The sequence below is a fragment of the Uloborus diversus genome, chromosome 10, assembly GCF_026930045.1.
Source record: "Uloborus diversus isolate 005 chromosome 10, Udiv.v.3.1, whole genome shotgun sequence".
NCBI lineage: Eukaryota > Metazoa > Arthropoda > Arachnida > Araneae > Uloboridae > Uloborus > Uloborus diversus.
In genome coordinates, this window is record NC_072740.1 from 87,081,178 (window position 1) to 87,108,506 (window position 27,329).

General features: G+C 33.8%; 1 protein-coding gene across 1 annotated transcript in view; it reads right to left on the minus strand.

Annotated features, from left to right (window-relative positions):
• LOC129231083 (TGF-beta receptor type-1-like) overlaps positions 1-26,805 on the minus strand; it is a 72,067-nt gene extending 45,262 nt beyond the window's left edge. The window contains exons 1-3 of the mRNA XM_054865329.1: positions 26,640-26,805; positions 26,423-26,446; positions 23,369-23,486 (exon numbers count right to left, since the gene is read on the minus strand). Of these exons, the coding sequence (XP_054721304.1) occupies positions 23,369-23,486; positions 26,423-26,446; positions 26,640-26,805 (308 nt within the window). The remainder of the gene's footprint in view (positions 1-23,368; positions 23,487-26,422; positions 26,447-26,639) is intronic.
• Between the last annotated feature and the right edge of the window lie 524 nt (positions 26,806-27,329).

Here is a 27,329-nt window from a genome sequence, read left to right on the forward strand (position 1 = left end):
AAGAACCACGCCCCATATATAATACAAATACATTGGTTTCTTAAGGGGGCAATTGCCTTCTCCTAAATAATGGACTTACAATAGACAACCAAAGTAATGCATCAGAAGTGCGACGTCATAAATGAACCTGTTGGCATTTAAGGGGCTCAAGAGAAAGCAGTTGACCCCCCCCCCCCCCGGTTTTTGGAAATCATTGCATTTCCATATGAGTGTGCGTGGCTTTTTGTTTTGGTCTAAATATGCATTGAGTATATGAGGTAGTGAGAAGCAAAGGGATGCAAGCGGCAAAATTAAAAATTTGGAGATATATAACCAGTACAAATGGTAAGTGAACCTCTCCTCTGTCTTCGGACAAGAGATTATACTAGTAGCCCTGGTAGGTGCTGCTGTATAGCATGATTTAGAAAAAAAATTTCAATGAAAGCCTACCTAGGATCTGATCTTTAAACGCGTTTTACTCGAAACTTAAAATAGTCCACCAACATCCCTTTGCTTCTCACTGCCTCATATATACTTTGACTCCCCCCCCCCCCGCTAAAAAATGTTGAAATGGCGGGCCTGACTGTTTTTAAATTCAACTAGAATGCCCTTCTTTCACTGGTAACATGACCGATCGCAGTCTTGAAAGAAATATGTAAAACAAATCGACGCCACGAATCATTGATTTGTAGCGAACGAAGTTCACACGCAGTTCTTTCACGAAACGGTGCCAGTTCGCAATCAAGATCGTGCAATTTTACGAGTCAAGATTTTTTTCTTCGTGGATATATATCAGAGAATATACGGCAACAATTCGAGTCCTTTACGAGCTAATTTGTGAGGGCAAACAAAACTTCTACTAGAATAACTTTGAAATCCAGCAGAGAAAAGAATAGTAATGGTCTTTCGAAGTTTTATTTACAGTAGTTTTACTAAACCAAAATAAAACGCGAGCGTACTATTTTCTCGAACAAAGGAATACCATAAAGTTATTTTCAAAAAAAAAAAAAAAAAGATAGTATAAAACGATAGTAACTTAATGCGGCAGAAATCCTTTATAGATTTTTATTTAACATAAAGGGTCAGTTACTTCAAATGGATAGCTCGCGGTAACGCTAGTGTTTAGTATACGAAACCGTTTACATTGACCAAAAAGGCGGCTCGTACTTCAAGAGGGGTAACTGCTTTTTCACTTCCAAAAGTAAAAGGATCTTGTCACTATGTAGAGTTAAAAATTAATGATCGATTGAAAAGTGATTTTTTACAGAGTAGATTGATTTATTTCACGAAAATAAAAAACTAAAAATTACAAATAAACGGACTTTTCACATGTTGTTTCATGATAATGGAGCTTTGCATTGGAAATAGGGAGTTTGCGGTGGCCATCTGTCCTAGTTTTTGAGGTCATGTCTTTTAGAGATCTTTTAATCCCAATTTTACGAAACAAAGCTTTAAGGACACCTTCCCCGAACATACCCTCCCTTTTTTTGACCGCCTACTTTTATTGTTGCACCAGCCACCTATGTGTCAGACAGAAGTCTAAAATTTAACGCGTTAAAAATTCAAACAGTAATGAAAATTTTAAAAATATGATTTTCACTTAAATACAATTTCTTTATCTTTACTTGTACTAAATGAGAAATTAGAATCAGTACGATACTCATACTCGTGTTAAAGATAGATAAAGTATATTACGTAACAGGTTTGATGAGTTTTTCTCAAGAGCTTTAAACTTGTCGGAAAAACTTGAGTAATTATTCCAAAAAATCATTGATCTCTCTCTGAGAAAATAATATATTCAGAACCTGCCCGTTTAAAAACCAATTTCTTGGTGATTCTCATTATTCTCTGAAACAAAAATTCAACCTTTCAGCAACTAAAAAACAACCGAGTCAAAAAAGTTTATTACTCTCAATTCGAGTTTTGCAAGATTCTCTAGCCCATTTTCTCTTTCTGTGAAAAATCCTAATTTGTTTTCTAAAGCTAGAACTCTCGTATGTAATCAAACTCTACTACTTCTTTTTAAATTGCTCCTCATTGAAATTTAATGCAAGTCGCATAAAATATCAAATAAAGCTCGTTTCGGAGGCTCAAGTATTTGCTCACTTTCTAATCAGGAGTAAGTGAAACGTATTTTCTCGATGTTTAATGTACGCTATGGAAATTTCCTCTCAAATAAGACGTCCATCGTTAGTTTCTCCGTAGAATTAATTATAAGCACATATTCCAAGCTGATAGCTGATTCGAATTGAATTTATAAGCCGATTAAGTGCCTCTGGGTAATATTTCAATCAATCTTAAATAAAACTGCACTGCTCTTTGCGTCCAGTTTCTCATTAAAGATCAATTCATGTGCATAAAATTACATGATTTTAAATTGGTATGAAATAAAGTTATGCCTTAAAAAATAAAAAATTAAGTAAAAAAAATTGAAGATAAAAAATGGAATTTTACCAGATCAGATAGTTCTTTCACCATTGAGAAATTCAGTTACTCGGAGTTTGAAAGTTTAACGTGAACAAACACAACATTGCAGTTGTTACCATTCCCCAAAAGCAAGAGCCACACCCCTACTCCCAAATACCACGAAGAACCCTAAAAACACCCCCTCAAATCAATGCTTTAGTCTGCGCCATGAGCCCCCCTCCCCTCCCCTCGGGCACTCCGGCAATGTTCCAATTTTGTGCATTCAGCAAAACGTTTAGTCATAGCTAAAAAAAAATGAACATGTACATGATTTAAACTAATATAACATTTTATGTTTCAGCACGAACATCAGTGGCTGCAGCGCGGGCCGTGGTGGCCGGATCGGTATGACCTCGGATTCGGGTTCGATCCCAGTCGGTGAAAGATCCTCCGTGTTCGTTAATTGTGACTGGGGCACGTAAAATATCTCGTGATCACAAAGATACCTCGGGGGGGGGGGGGGGTGCTGGACCAGGGATTGCTCATTTCTCGGCTTCTGGTCTGGATTAAAAAATCAGAGCTGTCTTCAGGGTCCCCATCCAACCGGTTAAACCAAATAGTAGATACGGGAGACCCTGGAGTGTGAAGTGTGAAGTAGCAGCAACGCCGCCTGTTTTCATACACGGGACTACAAACAAAAATAACTTTAGGGCGTGTTGGCTAAAGAGAATCTTGATACCAACATGTTGGCACAATAAGCAGCAGTTAAAATTGAACAGATAATATCAAACAGATACATTGAGATAAAATGACGTCCGATGTGCGATTGATTAAACGATTCCCTTTGGTAAAATAAGAGGGGTGAGAAAAGCCAATTTGCTTCACCAATAACGATTATTGGCGCTGTGCGAATACAAGACTTTCTCCTTTTTATATCTGAACTACAGTTAGGGCCCTGCATGGGATGTCTGCCATCCAAGCTAATTTAAATTAATATCACCATTTCATGTACGCATAACATACAATAAATAACACACGTAAGGCAGTAAAATAATCGCGACGGGAACGCTCCTTGGCGTTTGGACTCCTTTATGCAGGCTACAGTAATTATTCAGATAAGTTGACTATTAATCAAAGGGTTTTTTTAAAGGTCTTTTTTTTTTTCCTTTTTTTAAAAAAAGCTTTGACTCCGTTCAGAAAAACTAAGCGTAATGTAAGCATAAAAAAAAGTATCAGATTTAAAAATTCAGCCCTCAAGTGCAGAAAAACTTTTTCTTTGTATGATGAAATGTAGATTTTTCTAATAGCAGTGTACGATCTTTTGTATAAATAAAAAATTACTACCCCAAACTGAAATTACGCGTTTCATTCAGTAAACCTTTAACTGTTTATTAGAATACGAAGTAAAACACCAATAAATACCGTTTTAATGTTTCTTTTTTTTTCTCTCTCTCTTTGTTTCCGTCAGAGGCTCACAAAGGCAATATTGTATTGGTCTCAGCCCGTTTTTTCACATGCACAATTACTGCTTTTTCACAAGTAAAAACTTTTGATGATATTTATGTTTCCATTGACGATACGTACAACCAAAAAGTGAGCGATGATCACATTATCACTACCAACATTGTATGTACAAATCGCCAAAAAAACTTGAGATTTAGGTAAATTAAGCTACTAATAACCTCCCGGTGACAATGATTTAATTTCGATAAAATATGTAAATACTACATGTGTGCTTAGCATGGTAGACGAATAGCAAATACAAAAGCATAATGATTTCTTTTACATTAGAATTTTACTCATCTGGATTTTAAATTAATTAGCTTTCAAGTTGTGAACTGAACTGCGATTTAACATTTTAATGTCGTAGTTCAACTTATAAATGATACTAACTATTTTGTTTAATATGACTTGATATTTATGAGATAGGATAGTAAACTTATTATTACATAACAGTTAAGACGTGAAACTTTTTTTTTTCATTAGTTTGCAGCGAAAAAAAACCCAACTTGAAAACAAAAACAAAAGAGGGAGATAACTTAAGCAAACCAATCACATTTTTGTAAATTGCGCTAAAATGTCAAATAAATAAATAAATAAATAAAATAAAACATTTTTAAACGTCATTGATGTACTCAGTGTTGCCCATCCCCCAAGAGCAAGGGCGCACCCCCTCAAGTACCACGAAGACCCCCCACCCCAAAGAGAAGAGAATACCTCATAAAATGCCTTCAACTAAAAATTTCAATGGCGCACTCAGCGTCAGGACCCCCTCCCCCCCCAGTTGAGCATCCCTGGGTGTACGATTTTTGAGCAAATATTTGAAATAAGTGCAATAGTGAGTGAAAATTCTTTAAAAAATGTAAATGGCTCTGCAGTCAGTAAGCATGAAGATATAATGGTCCACTCAATGTTTTAGGCTTTATTTTTTAATAACGCCTAGATAGGAAATAAATATGTACAGTCATATATTGTCAATTTAAGCGAGAATTAAAACGCGCGAAATTTTCACCTGCACTATACCAGTCTTTTCCTCTTTTTTTGTGCACCCAATACTACAGTAGTAGAATCAAACAGTTTTTTTTTTAAACTAAAGTGCGTCAGATAGCAGGGGGGGGGGACTTTGCATCCTGTCGGGTACTTCCCCCAAATGTAAGCCTTTTATGTAGGCCGTACGTCTTAGGACAGCTCATCAGATTAGTAAAAAAAAAATTGAAGAAAAAAACGAATTGACGATCGAAATTGAAGCCGAAATTTAAGACAAACTTTAATGTTGTTGGCGAGAGGGGGGAGGGGAGAGCCGGACGAACCTCCGGAAAGTTTTTGAAGTCATCCCTTCAATTTTAGACAAGCTTTGGCAATGACAGTGGAGGGAGTTTTCTCCGATCTTAAAATTAAAATAAAAAATGTATTGTACACATTTATCTTAGTTCAACTAAATGTTTCAAAATATTTCTTTTCTCATCGAGAGTTTGAATACCGACCCGTTTCCGAAAACGAGGGGTCCTTAACCGCTCCTAGATACGCAACTGCTGTGCAGAAATATTAAGCTGAACCAAGGAATACGCTGTACACACAAACTCCGTTTTCTTTCTTTTTCTCTTGAGTGATAGGGATTGTTTCTTTTTCTCATCTAGCTCTATTCTTACTGATTATTCTACGAAAAAATCATTCAAGTATTTCCCTTAAAAGTCATAATATTTTTTCGAAACTAATCACGGCAAACTCGTCCCTCTTGCTGCTGCACCCCTAGCTAGAGTCACTTCCGCCAACTCCTAGGCACGCCACAGCAAAAGCACATATGCCCTACGCAGTCAGGGCCGCAGAGAGCCCTTGTCAGTTATGTCGCCAGGCCCCTCCCGCCCCAAGAAAATAAAAGAAAAAAAGAGAAAAAAAGGGGTTAAAAGATAAGGAAAAAAGGGGAAAAAATCAAAACTGTGAACTAGAAAACAGTTAACTCTACTTTAAGTGCCTCAACAGTAAGTAATAAAAGAGTAAATTTTACTAAATCTTCACGTTTTCTCTTATTAGGAGTCCACTCCCCCCTCCCATTTCTTTCTTTCTTTTCTTACTTCCTTTTTTTGCGTCAGTGTCGACGCGCCCCCCCCCCCCCCCCCAAGGCCCGGGCCCCTATTTAAGACTTGGCTGACATGGCCTCTTGTCGGGCCTGTACACAGTGCATATGCCCATTTTCCGCTTGCAAGCGAAAGTATTTAAAAAAGCAAAATAATAATAATAATAATAATAATAATAATCGAATTTTCAATACATAAAAAATATTAACCAAAAAATAATACCAAAATATTCAAAATTGAACTGGTAAAAAAATGAATAACTAATAAAACAAAGAAACATATAGTTGACTTAGATACTTGATCGCATCAAAATAAACTTGGAGGTTCTCAGACATTTTGAAAAGAGTTAAGAAAATTCTAAATTTTAGAGGAAACACCTGCAGATGGGTGCCACCCTACGCCCCTCCCCTCCCCCGGAAATATTACGAAGTTGAGAAATTTATCAAGAGACTAAAATCTGCTTTCTTAAATTTTACATACGAATTAAAATAACGCAACTTTTTTTTTTTCTGAATTAAACGTCCAGTATCGCACATTCGTCACACAAAATCTCTTTAGAAACATCAGAAAAAAACAATACTAGATTCGGATAAGAAGCCAAATTTATTTCACGTTTATTTTAACTGCGATCTGTCATGTCGTAAGTAACAAAATGGAACAGGCAGTATACTACTCTTTGTACCAATTTTTGTTTTGTAGAAGTCAATATTTGTAATCCGTTTTTTCCAATTATAATTTGTTGAAAATGCATTTTCCTACCAGAGAGAATTTTTAGCTAAAACAAAATAACACAATGTAACAAGCACCTAACAAAACTAAGTAAACCAATCAATTTGACAGCTCTTTTTTAGAAGCACATGTGTACTAATTCCTAGTGAAGTTTTGTTTCAGATACTCAGCAAGTAAAAATCTTCGATAAAGAAAAAATGGTGAGTCGGAGATTTGCTGCATTATTAAACAAGGCATTAGGGTTTTCTTTTTTTTTTTTCAAAAGTTTTGTATTGGGGACTGGGAATTGCAAGTAAAGCAATCAGTAAACAGCTTTTGGACATTCGGCGGTAATCTAATAGGCACAACTAAACTCATGGGTATTCGAATCTACATTGGAATAGAAAATTTTTATATAACATTGAGGGAAGAAATAAAAACTGAAAGGAGACAAGCCAAAGACTGAAATCAGTTTCAAGCAGGGGCGCGCACAGAAATTTTGATACCCGTCACAAACGACTTTTACGGGACCCCCTTCATATCGTTTACCCCTATGTCCCTACATATTTTTCACCACTCTTTTTTAAACTATCAGGTTTCCTTCAGGCTCGGGCCAACAGGTGCCCCCCCCCCCCCCCGTTCACGTTCCTGGTTTTAAAGCCCATAAAGAGAAAAGTGAAAATTAAGATTTTAAAGGAGAAGCATTCAGCGTCACATCAATAAAACTAATTCTATTTCCCTTTGAAACAAAACATTTTCCAGTCAGTTTTGCAAGGCCTGCCAAGAATAGATGCATTCCTACACTTCAAAGTCAATTTTGACTGGTTTATGTTGCCCATCGGCCAGAAATTGGAGTGAAAACGTGCTATTTTGAAGAACATTTTTTCTCGCTTACATTCGCCGCGTTGCAACAAACTTGAAAGAGTATTTTGATACAATTTTAAAACCTTTTTTACAAGCATGAACAAAAATAGTTTTAAAAATAATTGGTTTTTAAGGTGAAGAAAAAAAATCAAATTTGAAAGTCTTAGTTAAACTACTGAAGCCAAGCAGTTGTGTATGGACATATTTTTGATTTTCTTAATTTTCCACTATTCCAAGTTGCTTCAACAAAAAATTTTCAAAACCGCAGAGGAGCCTCTGGAATATCTATTTTCCAAAGAAAGTGACATAAAATGAGGACGAAATGAAGTAGCCAACGAAGACTGCTTTTACGACAATGTAACAACACATTGGTCGATTTTTTCATGCGAATTATTGATAAAGCAATTGTGTGATCTGCAAACACGCGTTTTGCTCACTGCTAACAATAATAATAGGGGCATGAAAGTAAAGGTACTTAAAAAAAACTATATGGACAAGAGTTGAAAAACGATTCTGCACAGGCATTAAAATATTAATAATACTCGAATGTCAAATTAGATGAGAGAGGTCATAATTGGCAAAACAGATTGAAAGATGTGGACGATTCCACAATCACAGAGGAACGTTTTTTATATTTTGTGCAGTATAACAAACTTGTAAGTGGTGCTTAGTAATTATGTGAGCATATTCTCTTCATTTTATTTTAAATACCAAAATTATAATAATAATTATTATTAAATGTCAAAGATGCAAATAGAACTACAGAAGTAGTATGTAAATCACACATACAGTGGAACTCGTCAATATGGAAGGAGACTTATTCCTTGATAACAGTTGAGGGTCTTTACAATAATAAATACAAAAATGCCAACAAGCAACAGGCCCTGACCCAGTTAGATTGATTCTAGTCAATTTATCAATACTCAATGAAGTTCAAAAACCATCTTAAAACTATTCACACCATTGCAAGTTAGGGCCAACGAGAGGCCATGCTAGCCTATACAGATGAGACGGGCTCAGCCCGAGCCCGAGCCGGCTCGGATTCTAGAACTGAAAATAGGTTTCGGGTTTGGGCGGGTTCGGACTCGAGCTAAGATATTAATTCGACAGTCTCCAAACAATTTCAAAGCAAATAAACATTGTCCTACTGCGTTACAAAGAAAGGAACATTTAAATAAGTTCAATGTTAAAATTTAACCAAAAAAACACACACACACAGAAAATAAATTAACGCTTATTTATGTTTTTTTTTTTTTTTTTTTTTTTTTTTTTTTGCGATAACTACTGCAATGTGTCATACAGTAATGCATTTGAAGTGGAGCATTTTGAGAATATTTAGAAACTTCTGTTAATGAAGAACATTTGACGTAACATTTTTCATTAACAGAGAGATTATGTCAGACTGTAGAAGGCTCGGTTTTTGATACAAGAAAGTTTCCTTCGGGCTCGGATTTTGGTCCGAGAAAATATCACCCGGGCTCGGTTACAGGTTTTCGGGCTTTGTCGGGCTCGGGCTCTCAAAAATGAGCCCGAACTCATAGTCGGAAACTAGGGTCCCGGCTATTTGGGGGGGGGGGGATCGGAGTAGCATAAATTTTAACTGTTTTATGGGAAATTGGGCCCGGCGATAAAACTAACAAAAGGCCTGCTTAGCCCCTCGGCGGCCCTGTAGCAAGTAACCTTTTTTTTTTCTGTAAAATATTAACCCAATTCAAGTAAAGTTGTAATTTTACTAATTTCAAGATTCACCCGGAATTTTTTACTATCTTAAATAATGACTTAACAAGTGAACAACTAAGTACGGAGTACGCGAGGCGTTTATTTAATACAATAGGTTAGATGTACTAGCTCAACCTGCAAAAACAAAACCAATAAAAAAAAAACATTCGTATATCATGTAACTAAAGATTCGACAGTAAGTCAAAAAATAGCAAGTCAACACCAAAGTGCATACACAAAGCGATTCTTGCGTAAAATACAATGAGCAAGGTGCATTCAAAAAAGGAAAAGAAATAGACGGAGAGCTTCAACGACAATGACAAGTTTCCATAGATTTTTTTTTTCAATACTAAAGACCTAATAAAAATTGAAAACATAACAACCTGAATCAATACCTGCTTTTGACGCAAATGATTAGCATAATTTTAGTGTAATGGGAAATGCTAGGAAGGACAATAGAATTTCAGTTGAGACAGTTTGCAGTTGCCAGTGAGAAGGAGATCTGCAGTGGAAAGGTCAATGGCAGCAAATACGAAAAATGATCTTTAGTGACATTTGTTGAAACGCGTATTTCATTTCCCACCAACATCAATAAAATATTGAAAATAGGGTACTGGTTAAAAAATGCTTCATTTTCAGCGAAAACCAAATACGCATGTTTATACGATAAAACTAAAGTAAAATAGGCGACAGAAATGCGAAAATGAAAAATAAAAGGGAAACAAAAATCCGAACGAACTGCCACGTAGCCTGGACTTGATAAACATGGTAGATGACAGCAACAATTAGCAACAACACATTTTTTGATCAAGAACAAAGGCCGAACTAATCTCTGCTCCAGAAAATCTAGAGCAGTGGTTCAAAGTTCAAAACCTTTCTGGGCCTATCGCCCCCTTCAAGAGGTTGACTGACACTTATCGCCTCCCTTCCTTTCTTGATGAAACCAAAAGTCAACGCTAGTGAACAGCGATAATATTGAAAACATAAATGACTAATTTTGATTTGAAGTGAAATCTACAAAATATGTGAGGTCATTTTATCCAATCACTCTGAAATTTTTAAAAAATAAAAAATAAATAAAAGTTATTTTTGGCGTTTTATTTATTTGTTTGTTTATTCTTTTACTTTCACAAACCGAACTGATAGGTAAAGTAAGAAATAACGTCAAAAAGCACAAATTGCAGATTTGCAGTAATCTGAAATTTGTGCTTTGTGACGTTGTTATTGGTGAACTGGGTGATAGGTATTTGAAGAGAAATACTCAACGAGGAGACGTACTTTTCCAAAACAGATATACATATTTTAATAAAATTTCTTGTTCAAACTGGACTCTGAGGAAATTAAAAACATTGACACTAAAAAAAAAAAATTAAAAATTGGAAAATTCAGAAAGTTGTCGATGAATGATGAAATAATTCCACAAGGTTCAACCAACGGAGATGTGCGGAGGAAACCCCTAAACTTTTGATTTGTTTGTTTTTTAACTTGTGACCCCTTATCTGAACTCGTAACAATCGGTTTCGTGTACGTTTGCATTTACGATATTCGCTGTTTTTTTTATAAATTATTATTTTCTCTCTTAATTTCTCATAAACCTCCTATCGCAGCTCACACGTTTATCGCCCCCTTGAGAAGGCAAATTGGCCCCAGATTGGGAACTACTGATCAAGAGGTATTTATTGGGCCATTCCACCGTCTCGTGCGGGACAAAAATACGCTTAAATTTCAATAACATTTCGTTATATCTCTTAATATTTTAATGAAACAGGGGTAAGCAATTTTTTTAATCTTAACATTTGATGCAAAGATACTCCTGACAAAATTATATTTTTATAAAACAATTTTGTTATTTGAAATAAAATTTATTTACATGCGTCACGTGCAGGACATCCAAAGTCAACCTCTGGTAACTTGCTTATGAATAAGCTAATATTTTTGCTCTATTAATACAGCAATGACGAAACAAATTGTAGATTTTGAAAGCTATGGTTCCAACGTAAGGAAAACATATCTCATTTGCTTAGAAATAATTATTTAAAGAATTGAAAAAAAAAAAAATGTATATGCCCATTCCATTGAAAATGGTCATTTTGTCCCGCACGTGACGGTTCCTATATTTCATAAAAGAGAAATAATTTTTGAAGAAAGTTTTCGCTTAAGAAGTCACACATGCGTTTGTGATTTCTTAAGCAACAAAATTTTGTTCATCATCCTATTAAATTATTGTTTTTTATGAAATGTATGAAGCATCACGTGCGGGACAAAATTACCGTTTTCCGTGGAATGGCCCTATTCGCTAGGGGAACATAGAGGGCATTGGGACGAAGATACGTGCACCAGTCACCATTAATGTGCTGGTACATTCAATTTGCTGCACGAGCCACCATTAATGCGCACGGAGGTTCGTCGATCCTGCTAGCACCGAACCTGCTACTCTAAAGGCACGAGTACAACGCCTTATCGATCAAACCGCCACGGCTCGTCATTTTAGTCACGAAATTTGTACATTTATTATTATTATTATCCCTTACCATCTTACAATTCCGTACACATCTAAAACTCATACTGAAAATAAAGGGTTTCTCAAAACCTTTCCTTCACATAAAAATTGCATTAAGGTAAGAAGATTGAAAAGAAAGGGATAAAAGATTGTGAAGAGAGGCGTCTGAAAAAAAAAAAAACAAAATCAGGTAACTTTAGCACTCTACCTCTCCCAGATTTTAATAGCTTAGATGAGAGTCCAAATATTCAGTGGGCTTGCAGAGACATAGCAAATTTTCATGACAATTATATGAGGAGCATTATTTTTTTTTAAATTTTTCCTCCTCAGGAATGCACCCCCTGTCAAGTAATTGGGAACACAGCTAAGTGTCCTTACATTGAGATTCCACTAAATAATATCAATCATAAAACGTATCTACATGAAAATAACTAAACACCTACAAAAGAGACAATAGGGTTAATGATTTGAAAAGTTACGCAGACAGTCACAAAATATTCTATTGTTAAGCCATGATAAAATAAAGTAAGAAACTCAAAGTACACTATTATTCTGAGGCGACTCTTTCACTAGTAAGAATGGAACATTTATCACAAGTAAATTATTAGCTCATAGTTTAGTTATTTTCCTCAGCGTCCTGCAAAAACTAGCAAAAAAAATATGTGACATCTTCTAGGGCATTTATTCATTCTTACATCATCTTGAGATTTTCCAGCATAAAAAAAAATAATAGCAAAACCAAAAAATAAAAAGTTTTTACAGCCCACTGAAGTATTAAGGAAAACAAATGTTCAACGACATCCATTTATGCTACCGTTGACTTTTTTCTTAAAACGCAAATTTCGTGTAGGATCATTAATGAACCCGAATTTCTTTAAAATGGATCCTCAAAGAAATGCAAATTTTAATTGGTTTACGAAGAACAAGAGATAGTAATTGTAAATGCATAAGAAGTAATCTCTTAAAGAACAGGAGAATTCTTTAAAAAAAATTAGACAGACTAGATTTAATAAAGACATAAGAATAATAACTTTCCATTACAACTCAAAAGGAAAAAAAGTTACCTTTTCCTTTCGGTTCAAATTGAATTTATTAAATTTAAACTACACTCAAATTGAATGCTAATTCTCTCTGCTATAGAATAAGAATCCTAATTTATTTGAAGTATTCCACTTCCCTTTTCATTCGTTTTTATTTTTTTTCTTCTTTGTTTGCTTGCTGAAGATATTCCCAGTTTTTAAAACTGGAGTTTCGCAAAAATTAAATTAGCTTCATGCATCCTATGCTGAGACTTAAAAATGCCACAATAAATTTAAATTATTTTTTTCACAATACTCTGCACGCAGTGGAGCCGTCCGCTTTTGTAGAAATATTATCTGTCCTTGAATACATTTCTCAAAATATTATTGTCAAAGAGAACAACTAACTTATTTAAAAACCTAGAGAACCTCGAAGGGTTGAATGATATATCGATGTATTCAGAAGAATACGTATTTTTTAAAAATGTTTACGCAAAAATATCAAGGGGACATACCCTTATCAAGAAGAAATAATACTTGAGCAATGTCTACATGTTTATGCAGTCAATAACTTTATTGATCAGTTGTTACATTATGGCTTAATTTCGACTAAAAGAAGTGCGGGAGCCTTTACGCGTAAATACCCCGAATTCGCCTAAAATGTTAAACTCCGCATATAATTGAAAACAAGGGCAGAAGCTCGGCTCCCGTGAGCTCCTATGCAAATTAAGCCCTGGTTTCAGTTAACTTTCGGTTAATCCGATGAGGTACGGTAGCTTAGCTTGAGGTCACCCCCCCCCCCCCCCGAGTCAACTGTTAAATCCAATGTGCTAGTTGGCTGCGGAAAAAAATAGTTTCAAACGAAGCCATTGTGCCAAGGGTTTAAGAAGACATTCGAATAAAAAAAAGACGATTTAAATCCTGTATTTCGGAACAAATCATAAAATTTGAATCACATTCCTGTACAAAGCCTACAACAACCAAAAATGCACCAAAAGAAATCGATGTTTTCATTTTAATGAACTCCGCAATCGAATCTTATTTTTGCAAAAAGCTAATTATTTTTAATACGCTTAAAGCTTGTTTATTACATTACAATATTTTTTCTAAAAAGTTTGTCAGAGCGCACAGGCGAAAATAAACTAAGAAATGCCTTGATGTTCCACTCACACAATTACATATATTTTATATTCTCTAAAAATTATTATTATTAAAGTTTTTATTTTTTTACTCAATTTAACTTAATATTTACTAAGCGAACAAGAAAATCTTATGGTATCCGTATTTCGTTTCGCGAAAGTATGGCTGCTGAGTATTATTTGAACTTTACTTAAACTCCCCCCTCCCCGCCCCCAACCCTTATTTAATGTTTCATTTCTGATTATTTTCCTAAGTTACACTTAATATCTGAAGAGCCGTTTTGAAAAAAAAAAATATAATTTTCGAAAGAATCAACAGTATACAGTGCGTGTCCTTGTTAAACCTACAAGACCTCTATTTTCGTGCAAGAATGGTCGAATGAGAAGCAGAGTTAAGATATGAAAAGTTTGAATAGAAAAAATGATTTAGAGAAAAATCAAACTAATTTTTATATGGTCCCCAAGTTCCCTACATAGCAATTAGGGGAACCACAAGGAGAAAAAAGCAATGCAAAATATTTCACATCAGTGCGACCAACATTTACCCGAGATTATGAAACTGTTTTGTGACTCATACCGCCTGACGTACGTTATTACACCCTTTTACGTTACCGCTTTACGTTATTACACCCTTTTGGGGAGAATACCACTTAACACTTGCAGTAAATTACACTTTTTGGAGAGAGCGTCTAACAAGTGTTTAAAATGATATGTTTGCATCGCACGATTTTTCAAGTTTTACTACTTATTGTAGTTTGTTTTTACGCATCATAGCATAAAATTTGCCTTCATTTTTCAATAGCTATAAAATTTTTTTTTTTTTTTTTACTTCTACAACATATCATTCTTCTGCTTCTGACAGAGCGATAGATTTCAACTCGTCTTTTGCACGGATCCTATAAATTTTGAATTCGAATACCACCTTGAATTTTGGTCGCACATGTTTCTTTTTTTTTTTTTTTTTTGGCGGGGGGGGGGGGGGCAGTAATTATTTTTTAATGGAGATTATTTCCTTAAATGCAATGTAGAACACTCGGATATTATATGAAAAGATGGTTTCCGTTTTTTTTTAGCTTCAAACTTTTTATATCTTTACCCTGCATCGTATGTTAACCATTTTTGTGACTGGAAGTATGAATCTAGGACTAACGGATGTGTAAATAAAGGACTTACAGGTTAAATCGGGAGACACTGTATTTATATATGGGAAAATATATACACAGAATTAACAATTTGACAATTATTCAGGACTTGAATCTTGTTCAACGTGTTTGTGGCCATACATTTTGTAATTTCCCTAGCAATGAAAATAAGCACCAATTATGTTTGACCAAGCAAACATTCAAATGTAGAATTCTATTATAAAAAAATAATTAATACCTACACTATTTGACCAAAATATTGGGACACTTTCAAAAATTCACATTTTTTACGGATTTCTCAAGAAATAAAAGACCAATTGGTCTGTAATTTTTTTCACATAAAAGGTATACTCCAGCTGCTATTTTCCAATAAAAATTAAGTCTACTATTCATTAAGGGGACGATCAATAAATTGAGGAAACAAAAAAAAGGGTTTTTGATCATTTTTCATTGTAAATAGCTGGGAATAAGCTATAAATTTCAGAAATAAGTTAAAAAAACTATCAAGAATTTATTTTTATATTTTCGTGAAAGTATCTCTTGTAGCCACGGAGATATATAAGCATTTCTTTCAAAAATGCAAACTTTTTTTGAAGGTTTTCGGCTCATACCACGCAGAGTTTTCTGTCAAACGTTACTAAACTTTCAGAATATTTGACAGCATATTAGAGAAACATACTATTAACATTTGAAGTTAAAATATTGAAAATTTAATGAAATATGAACGTTAAAATCAATTAATTTTTCACAGCGCATGCGCGAAAGATAGCAATTTATTATTTTCATACATTTGAAAGCTCAGATTTTTCCTACAACTCATAAAAAAATTCTACCTCAATATCTTTAAAATTTAGAAAGTTATCAGCGATCTAATGAGCCGAATTTCAATAATTCTTGGCTTGACGACGAATCGTTCGCAAATAATCCGTTCTTATCATGAATCACTGCAACGATAATAGGAAAGTGTTTCCAGTTTGCGAACAACCCCTTAGGCCCCTTACCATTCGTCGTCTATCCAAGAATTATAGAAATTCGGCTCATTAGATCGCTGGTAACTTTTTAAATTTTAAGGATATTGAGGTGGAATTATTTTTATGAGTTGTAGGATGTATCTGAGCATTGGATTAAGAAAGTTTTAAATTGCTATCTTTCGCGCATGCGCTGTGAAAAATTAATTGCTTTAAACGCTCATATTTCATTAAATTTTCAATATTTTAACTTCAAATTTATTGTTATGTTTCTTTAATAAGCTGTCAAATATTCTGAAAATTTAGTAACGTTTGACGGAAAACTATGCGTGATATGAGCCGAAAACCTTCGAAAAATGTTTGCATTTTGGAAAGAAAGGCTTATATATCTCCGTGGCTACAAGAGATACTTTTCACGAAAATATAAAAATAAATTCTTGATAGTTTTTTAACTTATTTCTGAAATTTATAGCTTATTCCCAGCTATTTACAATGAAAAATAATCAAAAACCGTTTTTTGTTTCCTCAATTTGTTGCTGGTCCCCTAAATGTAAACTAAACTTACTTTTTACTGGAGAGTCACAGCTGGAGTATACTTTTTATGTGAAAACAATTAGAGCAATTGCTCTTTTATTTCTCGAGAAATCCGTAAAAATGTTAATTTTTGAAAGTGTCCTAGTACTTTTGGTCATATAGTGTATTGTCTGACCAGCAAAGACCGAAAAATTAATAACCTAACTCTATTTATAACAACAGCAAAATTCATTGGTGGCTCGTATGGGTGGGGGACAAGGGGAGCAAGTCCCTCCTCACTTCCAAAGAGCCTCGAGTTTTCAGAGCTTTAAGTTAACGATCGACACAAAAATAATTTTTTACAAGGTGACTTGAAAGCAGAAACTTAATTTTCGCCATTCGAAATAAATAACTATTTCCCATATTATTATTTCATAAGAATTGAAATGGAATTTCGAATTGGAGGGCGGGTGAAGGGGAGGGGGGGGGCGAATTGTACGTTGGCGAACAAGCAAATATAATGAACAAATAAAAGAAATTAATGTTAATTTATAGTCTTATTAATTTGAGATCGTTAATAAAAACAAGAAAAGAAAATTAGCTTACCGATTGTTCTTAAAATAAAGGGAAAAAAAACCTAGTTTAAAATATTTTTATTATCTTCTGGTGAAATCAGAATCTCAAGTTAAACTGCAGGCTACAGCGCATTCAGATAAATGGAAATCATACATCAGAATGCGCAATATACTAGGCACGACGCCTAAAACAAATGCTTAGAAATAAAACTTTCAGATGTTTCAACTAGAGGCAACAATAATGATCCTGTAACGATAGATTGCAATAATATTGAGTGATCCTTGGACTACATTTTAACTTCCAAAACTTTGTGCTCACTTTCGCCAACAGTAAAATTGAAAAAAAAAAAAAAAAGCATGAACGAAGGTAGGACGCGCGGTTAAAATATCGCTAAAAATGGTTAAAAATAGTTTTTAAAAAATGAAATTACAGAATAACTTGGATTTAACGATGCGCGATTTAACGATTTCTTCAATTTAATGATGCATTTTACTGGTCTGGATTTGACTGCATTGAATGTCTATACTCCTTGATATAAAGATTTCCTTGATTTAACGAATTGTTTATCTTGCTTGGTGGGAAGCTTTTCAAAGTGAAGTGGTTGCTTGGTGAGCAAAAAGCTTCCTGCCAAACAAGATAAACAGTTTAAAAGATCTATCCATATTTCTGAGGAGTTGAAGGTGGGAGGAGGTTCTAATAGAAGTAGCTGTGATGAAAAAGGAGAAGAGGGAGGATGATCGTTTGGCAGATACTTGGCGGGCAAACTAGATATCATAACTTTTTATGGCTGAGGGTTTTTGGGTTTAGGATGCAGGTTTTCTTTTTTGTGCGGAAAAGTTAAAGGTTTTCTTGGTGGGGAAATTTTTACAACAGGGTTGTTTTTGATGAGATAGCCTATTCCAGTCCCTTGACATTCGCTAAATCGGAGTTCATTTTCGGAAACTATAAGGAACCCTTCCCCTCCCCCCGTAACATCCTGAACGATGAAAAAAAATAACATTTTAATAATTAAAATAGCTTTGTACTACAGTTCAATATGCTTCATCTGAAGATAAAAGTATAAAAAATATCATAATCAGAAAGCAAGTGCTGAAAATTGCTGTAAAATTACAATTAAATGCTAATTTTAACAAGTTGCATGGAAGAAAGACAAAACTGGGCTAAAATCACTATGTTTTCAACGTTCAATAGCTATATATGATTTATATATTAGATTTGAAAAAAATAAAATCCAAAATAATTTAAATTATAAACACTGAAAAGTAAAAATTTCCTTATCCATCGATTATGGTAGAGGGAGGCAGGGCAAGTTGGTTCACTTTTCTACTTATCATTTTTTTTTCTCTGTAAAAAATTAAATAAGCCGTTTGATTTTCTACCATTAGTTTCATTAAATTTATAAATGTTGTTCTAAAAAACAATTTTTTTCTTTTAAAAAGCATAATAGAATAAGTAATTATCGTCAAACTTGCTTATAACGAGCCCTGATTTAACGAGGAAATCGGAAATACAGTGGAGCATCAAAAATCCGCACAAATTGGGAGAAGTGGTTGTGCGGATTTTTGATTTTGCGGATTTCAGGCCACTAAGGAAATAGGTGTTAGTTGTACCTTTAAATTGGAAAAATAAAAACAACAAGGAATAAAAATATAATAGTTACAGTTATTTACATTATTTAATATATACAAGTTTACAAATCATTAGCTATTTACATTTTGAAAACATTTCAGAAATTGGAGCTTGTTTCATATTTTTTGATAGTTTAAGCTTAGGTCTTTTTTGTATGTTGTACAGCATTAGGAGTTCTTGCTCGGACACAATATCTTGTTGTTATAAAAATTCCACGTAGTTTTCTCCTACCTGCACACCCTCCGAGATTAGAATTTTTTTAGATTCTGCCTCTCCTTCATCCTCATCATTTAAAAAATTAAGTTTTGGGGAAAATCGAAGCGGGTTTTGGATGTTGGCGGATTTTTGATGCTCCACTGTATTTGGTAGGTACAATGTTAAGAGTCAGGCAGGTCAGATACATGCCATTTTTGATTTCAATAAAAATTTTACACTGGATTCTTTGAATGATTTTAGAAGACACATATTATTTCTTTTTTCCCAAAAAAATTTTTTGTGACCCACAAAAATTCTGAAAGTTGGTCCCCACTTAGGGTTTTTCTCAAAACGACATTTTTTAATATTCAATTATCTCTGCGCATTGAGCATCAGCAAAAGTAATCTTTGTGATAACAACATGATATTTAGTGCCTCAACTGAAATATGTCGTAAATTTTACGGCTGACCTTCAGTGGACCCTGGCAGGGGTGGCAAACCTGTGCCGAAGAAAGTAAAAATGTAACATGTTTGAGACCTCCTGGTTTCATGCACTGAAGCTCCATTATGTTTTTTGTACGTAATTTGCGTAATAATATATATATAAATTGTTCAATACCTTCAGTAGTTGCATTGCTCACCCTCTGTGCTGTCAAAAATGGCAGTTTTTGTATCAAAAAAAAAGCTAAAAAGTGCAGTTTTCATGAGCCTTTATCTCAGTGCACTGAGGGTCAGTGTAGAACTGGATACCTGTATTTCAAATTAGAGTATGTGCATTTTTACAAACAAGTGACAGAACTATGGGCACTGGTTCTGCAGGCTCATAAAATGCACTTCAAGATGAGGAAACTGCATACGAGCTAACGACGCATCCAGTTAGTTATACTCAAGTTATATGCTTGGTCTTGCATTTTTTTACTGTCCCCACTAGTCAGTTAGGCAAGTGTACCCCTGTTTTATAATGTCCTAATATTGCTTTTATCATAAGTAATATATATATGTTTAGTGCAGAGAAAATAATTTTTGTCAGTATAATGTACAGCCTAAAATGGTAGAAAATAAGTAATAATCAAACGAATAAATTTATCTGAATTAAAATATTTGAAAATATGCCTAAAACATCTTCAAAAGAGTGTTACAAATAACTTATGTTTTTACTGCAATAACAACCTTTTTTTTCTTTTCACTTTGCTTCCAGTTATAATATTATAAAGTATGCAAGTAAGCATAGTCAGCCTACTTGCAAGTCTATAACTCTTCTATTGCAAGTTTTTGATCATACTAGTTTTTAAAACAGTATCTGGAAGTCCCTGGGAGAAAGTTTAAACCCGGATATGTTGATTGCACTGAAAACTGAATAGTTCATTTTACTGTTTTGAAATACGTACTGTGTTCTTGAAAAGAATTTGCTCATAGTTCTGTCCCTTGTTTGTGAAAATATACATATTCTACTTTGAAATGCAGGTATCTAGTTCTACACTGACCCTCAGTGCACTGAGATAAAGGCTCGTTAAAATTGCACTTTTTAGTATTTTTCGATAGAAAAACCACCAATTTTTGGTAGTGCAGAGAGTGAGCCAAGCAACTAATGAGGGTATTGAATAATTTATATATATTATTACACAAATTACGTACAAAAACCATGGTGGAGCCTCAGTGCACGGAACCAGGAAGCCTCAAACATGACACATTTTCACTTTCTTTGGCCCAGTTTAGCCACTCCTGCCAGGGTCCACTGAAGGTCAGCCACAAAATTTACAGTATATTTCAGTTTAGGTATTAATGTCATATTGTCAACACAAGAATCTTTGGAGCGAGGCTCAATACACAGAAATAATTGAATTTTAAAAATCTCTGATTTGGAAAAACCTCTATGTCGGGCTCCACTTTACGAATTTTTACAGGTAATTAAAATATTGTTTTGGAGGAAAAGAAAAAATACATATCTCCTAAAATCTTTCAAAGAATCCACCATAAATATTTGAGCAAAATCGAAAATGGTAATGTAACGTAATTCTTCTCATTGGAGTGCTCAAATTCTAGTAAAGCCTCTTCTAAAACTAGAAGCTGAATCCAATCTCTCCCTTTTATATTTGAAAACAACTTGAGGGATAGATCCTCAAATTCACACAACCACCCACCAGTTTTTTGACCTCCTGTCGGCCATGATATTGTAGTTGGGTTTTTTTTTTTTTTAGTCTGGATTTGTGTTGAGAAGTTAGATTTTTCTAATTTTCCTCTATAATAAGCAACTCTTATGTGAAAAAATAAGAAAAGAAAAAAGCTTGCAACTGATTGAGGATAACAAAGTAAATTCTTTATACTACCGTGTGCAGGTAAAAGGCAGTAACTGCAAATTTTTCTTTTCTTTTCTTTTTTGCATTTTTGTCATCTATTGTACGTTATCTTTATTGTACAAGCTCGCTTATTTGGTTTCCATTGAAAAAAAGGCGAAAAAAAAAAGTCCAATTCCAACGTTTTCCTATTGTTAGTATTGAATCCACCACACATTTCTTCAAATATCTCGAAAATTCATTTCTGCAGATACTACCATTTACCTGCACACCGCAGTATAGTCCTGTCAAACATGCTTTATTGTCTTAAATTAGTTATAAATATTATACTCTCACATACACATGCACACATATGTGAGCTACTGTCAGGAACCAGTTTATGCTCTTCCATACGCCACTAAGTATGCTAAAAAGTCCATGTTCTGTGAAATCAAAAATTTTTATAGCGCAAAAGTCTATTATGTACATAGTATCCATGATATGGGTGGAAAGAAAGCTCAAGGGGGCTAATTCCTATTAATTAACCTTAAACTGAGGTAAATTTTTATTTTAAACATGGTAGGAAATGGGATGAAAAAATAAAATTTTTTTTAATCATACTTTTCAACGGAGGAAACATTTTTTTTTTTTTAAATTGCCAAAAAACATTGAATTGTTTTTCTTTTTCATTCAAACACAAAAAAAAACATTTAGTTAAATTTAATTAAAAGTTATCTTCATACTTTTATGAGCGAAATGAATTCTAACAGTTGTTGTTTTTAATAAGTATTTTTTATTCAAATATAATATGAGTACTTGTTTCAGAATCACAAGTAGAGAGAGAGGGAGGAAAGTAGTCAGCTAGTTTTCAATCCCCCCCCCCATTCCAATTTTCAATGCTAAAGGTTTCTTTTCTTTTACTATACTTTAAATGCCCAGAATATTGTGCATTCAGCTATTATTTGTTGAAAACGTTTTTGTTTTGGTTTATTTATATCCCTCTTTGATGGTCATGCACAATGAACAAAATCAACAGTTTTTCGTAATCATGCAAAAGTTTTTAGCATTTGTTTTGCAATACTTTTTTATATTTTCTCACTGGTATGCAATGCAAAACATATTGAGCAAGATTACAAAACTATTTTAAAAAATAGTAATATATGATCTTTTCCCAGCATCGATTGGTATGACGTATAATAAATAATATAAAGCAGCCATGGATTATATGCCACCTCATATTTATCTGGTATCATTTTTTAAAGCATAATCAAGTTTTAAACACATAAACAGAATTGATTAAGAATTGCCTTGTTATTGGATCCATTGTCTTATATGCACAGATTTAATGCATCAGATAGCATTCAGCAGTCAAGTATATATGTCACTCAACTGGACCCAAAAGTATTTGTAAGAATGCAAACCACATTTTATGATTAATCGCGCTTACTAGTATTTTCACCTTCTTTATTTTGCCAAGAATACTACTACTTTTTACTTTCCGCAAAGTAATGGTTACAACTATTTTTTATTAGTAGTAATAACTCTTAACTCCTTGAGGCATGGTAGCTTTGATTGAGGAAAAACTTTTTTCTTTTCTTTAAATGTTCCTCAGGAAATTGTTGAAGCCAATATGTAAGCTAAAAACAAAAAATCAAAATGACGGCCTCAAATGAATAACTCAAGGGGTTAAACTACACGCATAGTAAAATAAAAGACTGAAAAACTGAGGATTAAAAAATTGTGGAAAAAGTCTATTTGTATAAGTTGGGGAAAACAGTGCAGTGCAAGACAACAACTATGCATGCTCTAACTTAATCCCTTGCTCCTCCTTGCCCTTTGTTCAACTATGCATACGGTTAATAATACATATATAAAATATTTCTGCAACCTTTCTGACAAATTTCAGAAGGCTTTCAAATATTTGAAAAGCACTAATATAGTTGAAATTTTACTAAAAATCTATTTTAAGCTAGCTGACTATGTACGCATGATCGAGAACTTGAAAAGTTTTAAGAAATCTTTTTAAAAATCAGAACAGTTTTAAACTTAGCCAAACGTTTTTTGTCCCTTAAGACTTCCAAAACTCAGTAATTTAAGTTTCTAAAGACATCAAAATACAAATGTAATGGATTTTGAAGCACTTCAAAACTCAAAAAACCTTACCTGTATGAATGCTTAACAACGCCATTGTCATCTAAAGAAGTCGATGTAAAGCAAAACCCATCTGTTTCACAAGTATGGTTATCAAGCTTTGAGCAGATGTCACACTGACACTTTAAAGCTAAATTGAATGGAGAACAAAAGAACAAATTTAGTTTTAGAATTAGAATTCAATGTTATAATTTTTAGAAAACGACTTGTTTGAATTAAATTCAACATCTTCCAGAAACATTGTGGAAATGATAATATATTCAGATATAACAATGATGTTCGGACTGGTGAGAGAAATGATGTTAAACACTTGAAAACAAGAAGTGAAGGAATATATAAATTAGACTATGTTCATTATCCACTATAATATTAAAACCTGTTTGCATCCGTCTGTCTGTCTGAAGATCGATCTTCTCGAGAACCGCTGCGAATCGAGAGTCGAACGAGATACCGATCAATTCAAAATTTTCCAAAGAAAAAACAATAGGACCAATCTCGTAATTGTGCGACTTTAATTAGCGAAGATATTAATTAAAACATTAATTAACAAAACGTTATTCAGGAATTTTTATTTCTTTCCTGTTGCCATTTTCCATATGCGTGAGCAAGTAAAATTCTAATAATTGTTTTAAAAGAAATTTTTTTGGCTGCTGTCCAAATCTTAAAACAACTTTTCCATCTAGAATTTCATTTTAAATTAGTTTAAAATTGGTTGCCCTATTCGGACATAGCCTTTATTTTATCGTCTGTCCTTTTTTTATTTTTTACATTCAACGTTCTTAACACTTTTCAGCATATGAAAGTTGTTCCTTTAGCTATGTTTATTGATTGTAGTGTAAGTTTATCATTCACCGGCCTCATATTTTGGTACATTTAGGATGTGCGACTAATTATGTTTATTTTGTTGGACTTTTTCCCGTCACATGGGTGAGTTTTCGAATTGTAATAACTCTCTTTTTCTTTGCTGTTTCTGTTTTTAAAATACAGTTTATATCGTTAAAAGAACATGTTAAATTAAGATTGTTTGGATTTATTTGAAACAGAGTTGAACAAAAAAGATTGTTTTTAAGGATTTTAACTAAGGCTGAATTGGAATCTGATGACTTGGTATTAAATTAAAGCTTATTGGTAGTTATTTAGTCTTGGTACTTTAGTTTCACGTAATCAACCAAAAAGTGTGTGTCATTTTATGCAAAAAGCTGATTGTAATTGTACATAAATAGTTCAGATATAGTCTATCAGATGTAATTCATTTTAACCTGAGCACAGATTATAGTTGATAATGCATATATTTTCATCTTTTGTGCTAATTGAAAATACTTATAACTTGTATCATTGATAACTATGATTAACGTTAAAAAGATTTTTGACAACAATATGCTCTATTGGTGTTTTGCAAACCTTGCGAATTGCGCGTATTTATTTACTCCTTTAGCGCTTTAGAAACTGATGTCAGAGTAATACAAAAACATCAATTGAACATCTCTTTCATTTTTTAAGTAGCTCGTGCAACGCCGGGCACGCAGCTAGTACCTATTTATTTGTATTTCAAATTAAGGCTGACCCTAGCAAAAATGATGCCCCCCCCCCCCCCACACAAGCTTCAAAATTTCAAAAAGAAGTAAGATTTGTAAACAAAAAAAAAACATGATAATCAGAAACTTATGCTGACATTTCGTTGAATTAGGCCATTGACACTCATTCGATTCAAATTCCACCTGAATTTTGAAACTGATCTATAGTGAAGAAAAATAATGATATTTTATATTCCTTTTGGATCTTGCATCAGTGGCGGCGCTAGGCGTCGGCAACTGCCGACAGCCTCGCACAGAAAGGGCCGCGCAAAATTCTCAGAAATAAATTCGCAGAAGTTTTAAGATGTTTCCAATTTTTGATTGAAGCTCTTATTAAATACAACAGACGCAAAAGTAATCAAAATACTGTGTGCAGGGGAGACTGCACAGAGCCCAGCCTTAGCAAATGTTTGTCCCAATTCTGTCAGGGCCTGAGTCAAAAATATTCAATGGCAACAGCTTATTGATCAGCTAGCTAACTCTATTCCCCGCCCCCATCCCCCTTCTTTTTGCTCTTCTTTTCAGTTCTTTTCTTCTTTCTCTTGTTTCCTAAGTTCACCTAAAAGTAAGAAAATATTCAAAATGCTGCTCCTCTGAACTCCCCCCCCCCCTCCACACACACACACTGAAAGCATTATGAAGCAACTGGAATATTGTTTCCAGATCTTAAATTTCCCAATATTTCCAGCTTAAAGCCCCCAAATACTCAACAACATCGAAAATTGCTTATCATTGCGTTTTTTTAGCCTGAATTTCAAAAATTACTGAGCCTAATATTACAAAAAATGGCCCTACAATCACATTTTTAAGGCTTGACTTTCAGAAAATATTCGGACAAGGGTCCCCATACCGTCTTTCTTTTATATCATAAGCACAATTAGGCTTTTTAAACTACATTAACAAAAAGTTTAAGTGGAATGGCTCCTAAATATAAAATATTGCTAAAGTTTTTAGTACTATAATTTTGAAAATTTTTCGAGGGAAGAGCTTCCTTCCTTCCCGTGAAATCTTGTCGTCTTCCCGTGAAAGTTTGTCTAAAATTCCGTTTTTGAAACTTCAATTTCGAGACTTTGCAGGAGATTAATTTTGACCCTCCCCCCCCCCCTTTTTTTAAAGAATCTATCTGGGACAGTCTCTGACCCTGAAGTCAATAAATATGGCCTACAACTGAGTTTTTAAGGCTTCAATTTCTAGAAATTTCCACTGAGACCCCCCTCTACTTTTTTTCCCTTAACCCATTACCCGCTGGTGTTGCGTTGATGCAACGGTTATAATAAATATCCATAGAAACTACACTAGAAATCTAATTTTTTTATCGATTGCTAATTTGAAAATAAGAATATTAGTAGAAATATGTTAAATAAAAAAATTGCTTTAAATTTCTTTTTTTATGTATGATAAAAATTGTTCCTCTCACATGGTTTTTTTGACTAAATTTGTGATCCAGTTTTCTGTCAGAAAAAATAAAAATAAAAAAAGTTTTGGTTTAGACATGAAATACTTTTAGTCAAGGTCACTTTTTATCAGATTATTCCTCAAAGAAACTGCTTCTGCTGGGGAGGAGGGGGAAGTAAAAACTGGCGTTGCGTTGACGCAATGTCAGCGAAAAAGGGGTAGACTGACTGTCTGTCTCAATTGCTTTAGGGTAGAACTATATTTCATTTTTATTCTGCGCGTTTTGACTGTGGAAGCTTCTTTTTCGTCTCTGCCTTTCGAAATGCCCAGAACAAGATATCTAACTTTGGAAGAAGCATTGGAACAGATTTTCGAACAAAACTCAGATGATGATGATAATGAAAATGAAGAAACAGATATTGTTGTTGTACCACCAGAAATAACAGAAGCTAATGATGAAGAAGAAGGCAATGACAACATTTTAAATAATGATAATGAAGTTTTACCGGGCGATAGTGCAGGTGAAGTTGAAGTCCACGTAAAAAAAAATTCAATTGTTCCAAATAGTACCGATAGTGATAATCAGGGTTCATACTCTATTCCCCCAAAGCAGAACACTTTACGATGTTGTGCAACGGAAAATCATTTGACTAAAATTGTTCTGCAAGTACTTTAAGCATTGTACACGAAAAAACGTGACATTTTAAACAAGTTGGGTGGCAAAAATCAAAATCATTCCACATAGTTTTTTTTTTAACTGGACTGTTACTATTTATTTTTGTGGAAATGAGATATTTCCGGAAACATCACAGCTTTCAACCAAATGACTAATTAAAGAGCACTGAATTTGGAAAATTAGTTGATCATGAAAACTATAAAATCAAAAAAACTTTAACAAGGTGCCAAACCTAAACCGATTGGGATTCTCCAAAAATAGTTTATATGCTTTCCAAAATGCATAGAAAGAGCAAAGATACAAAATTTTATAAAAATCCGAACCTAGG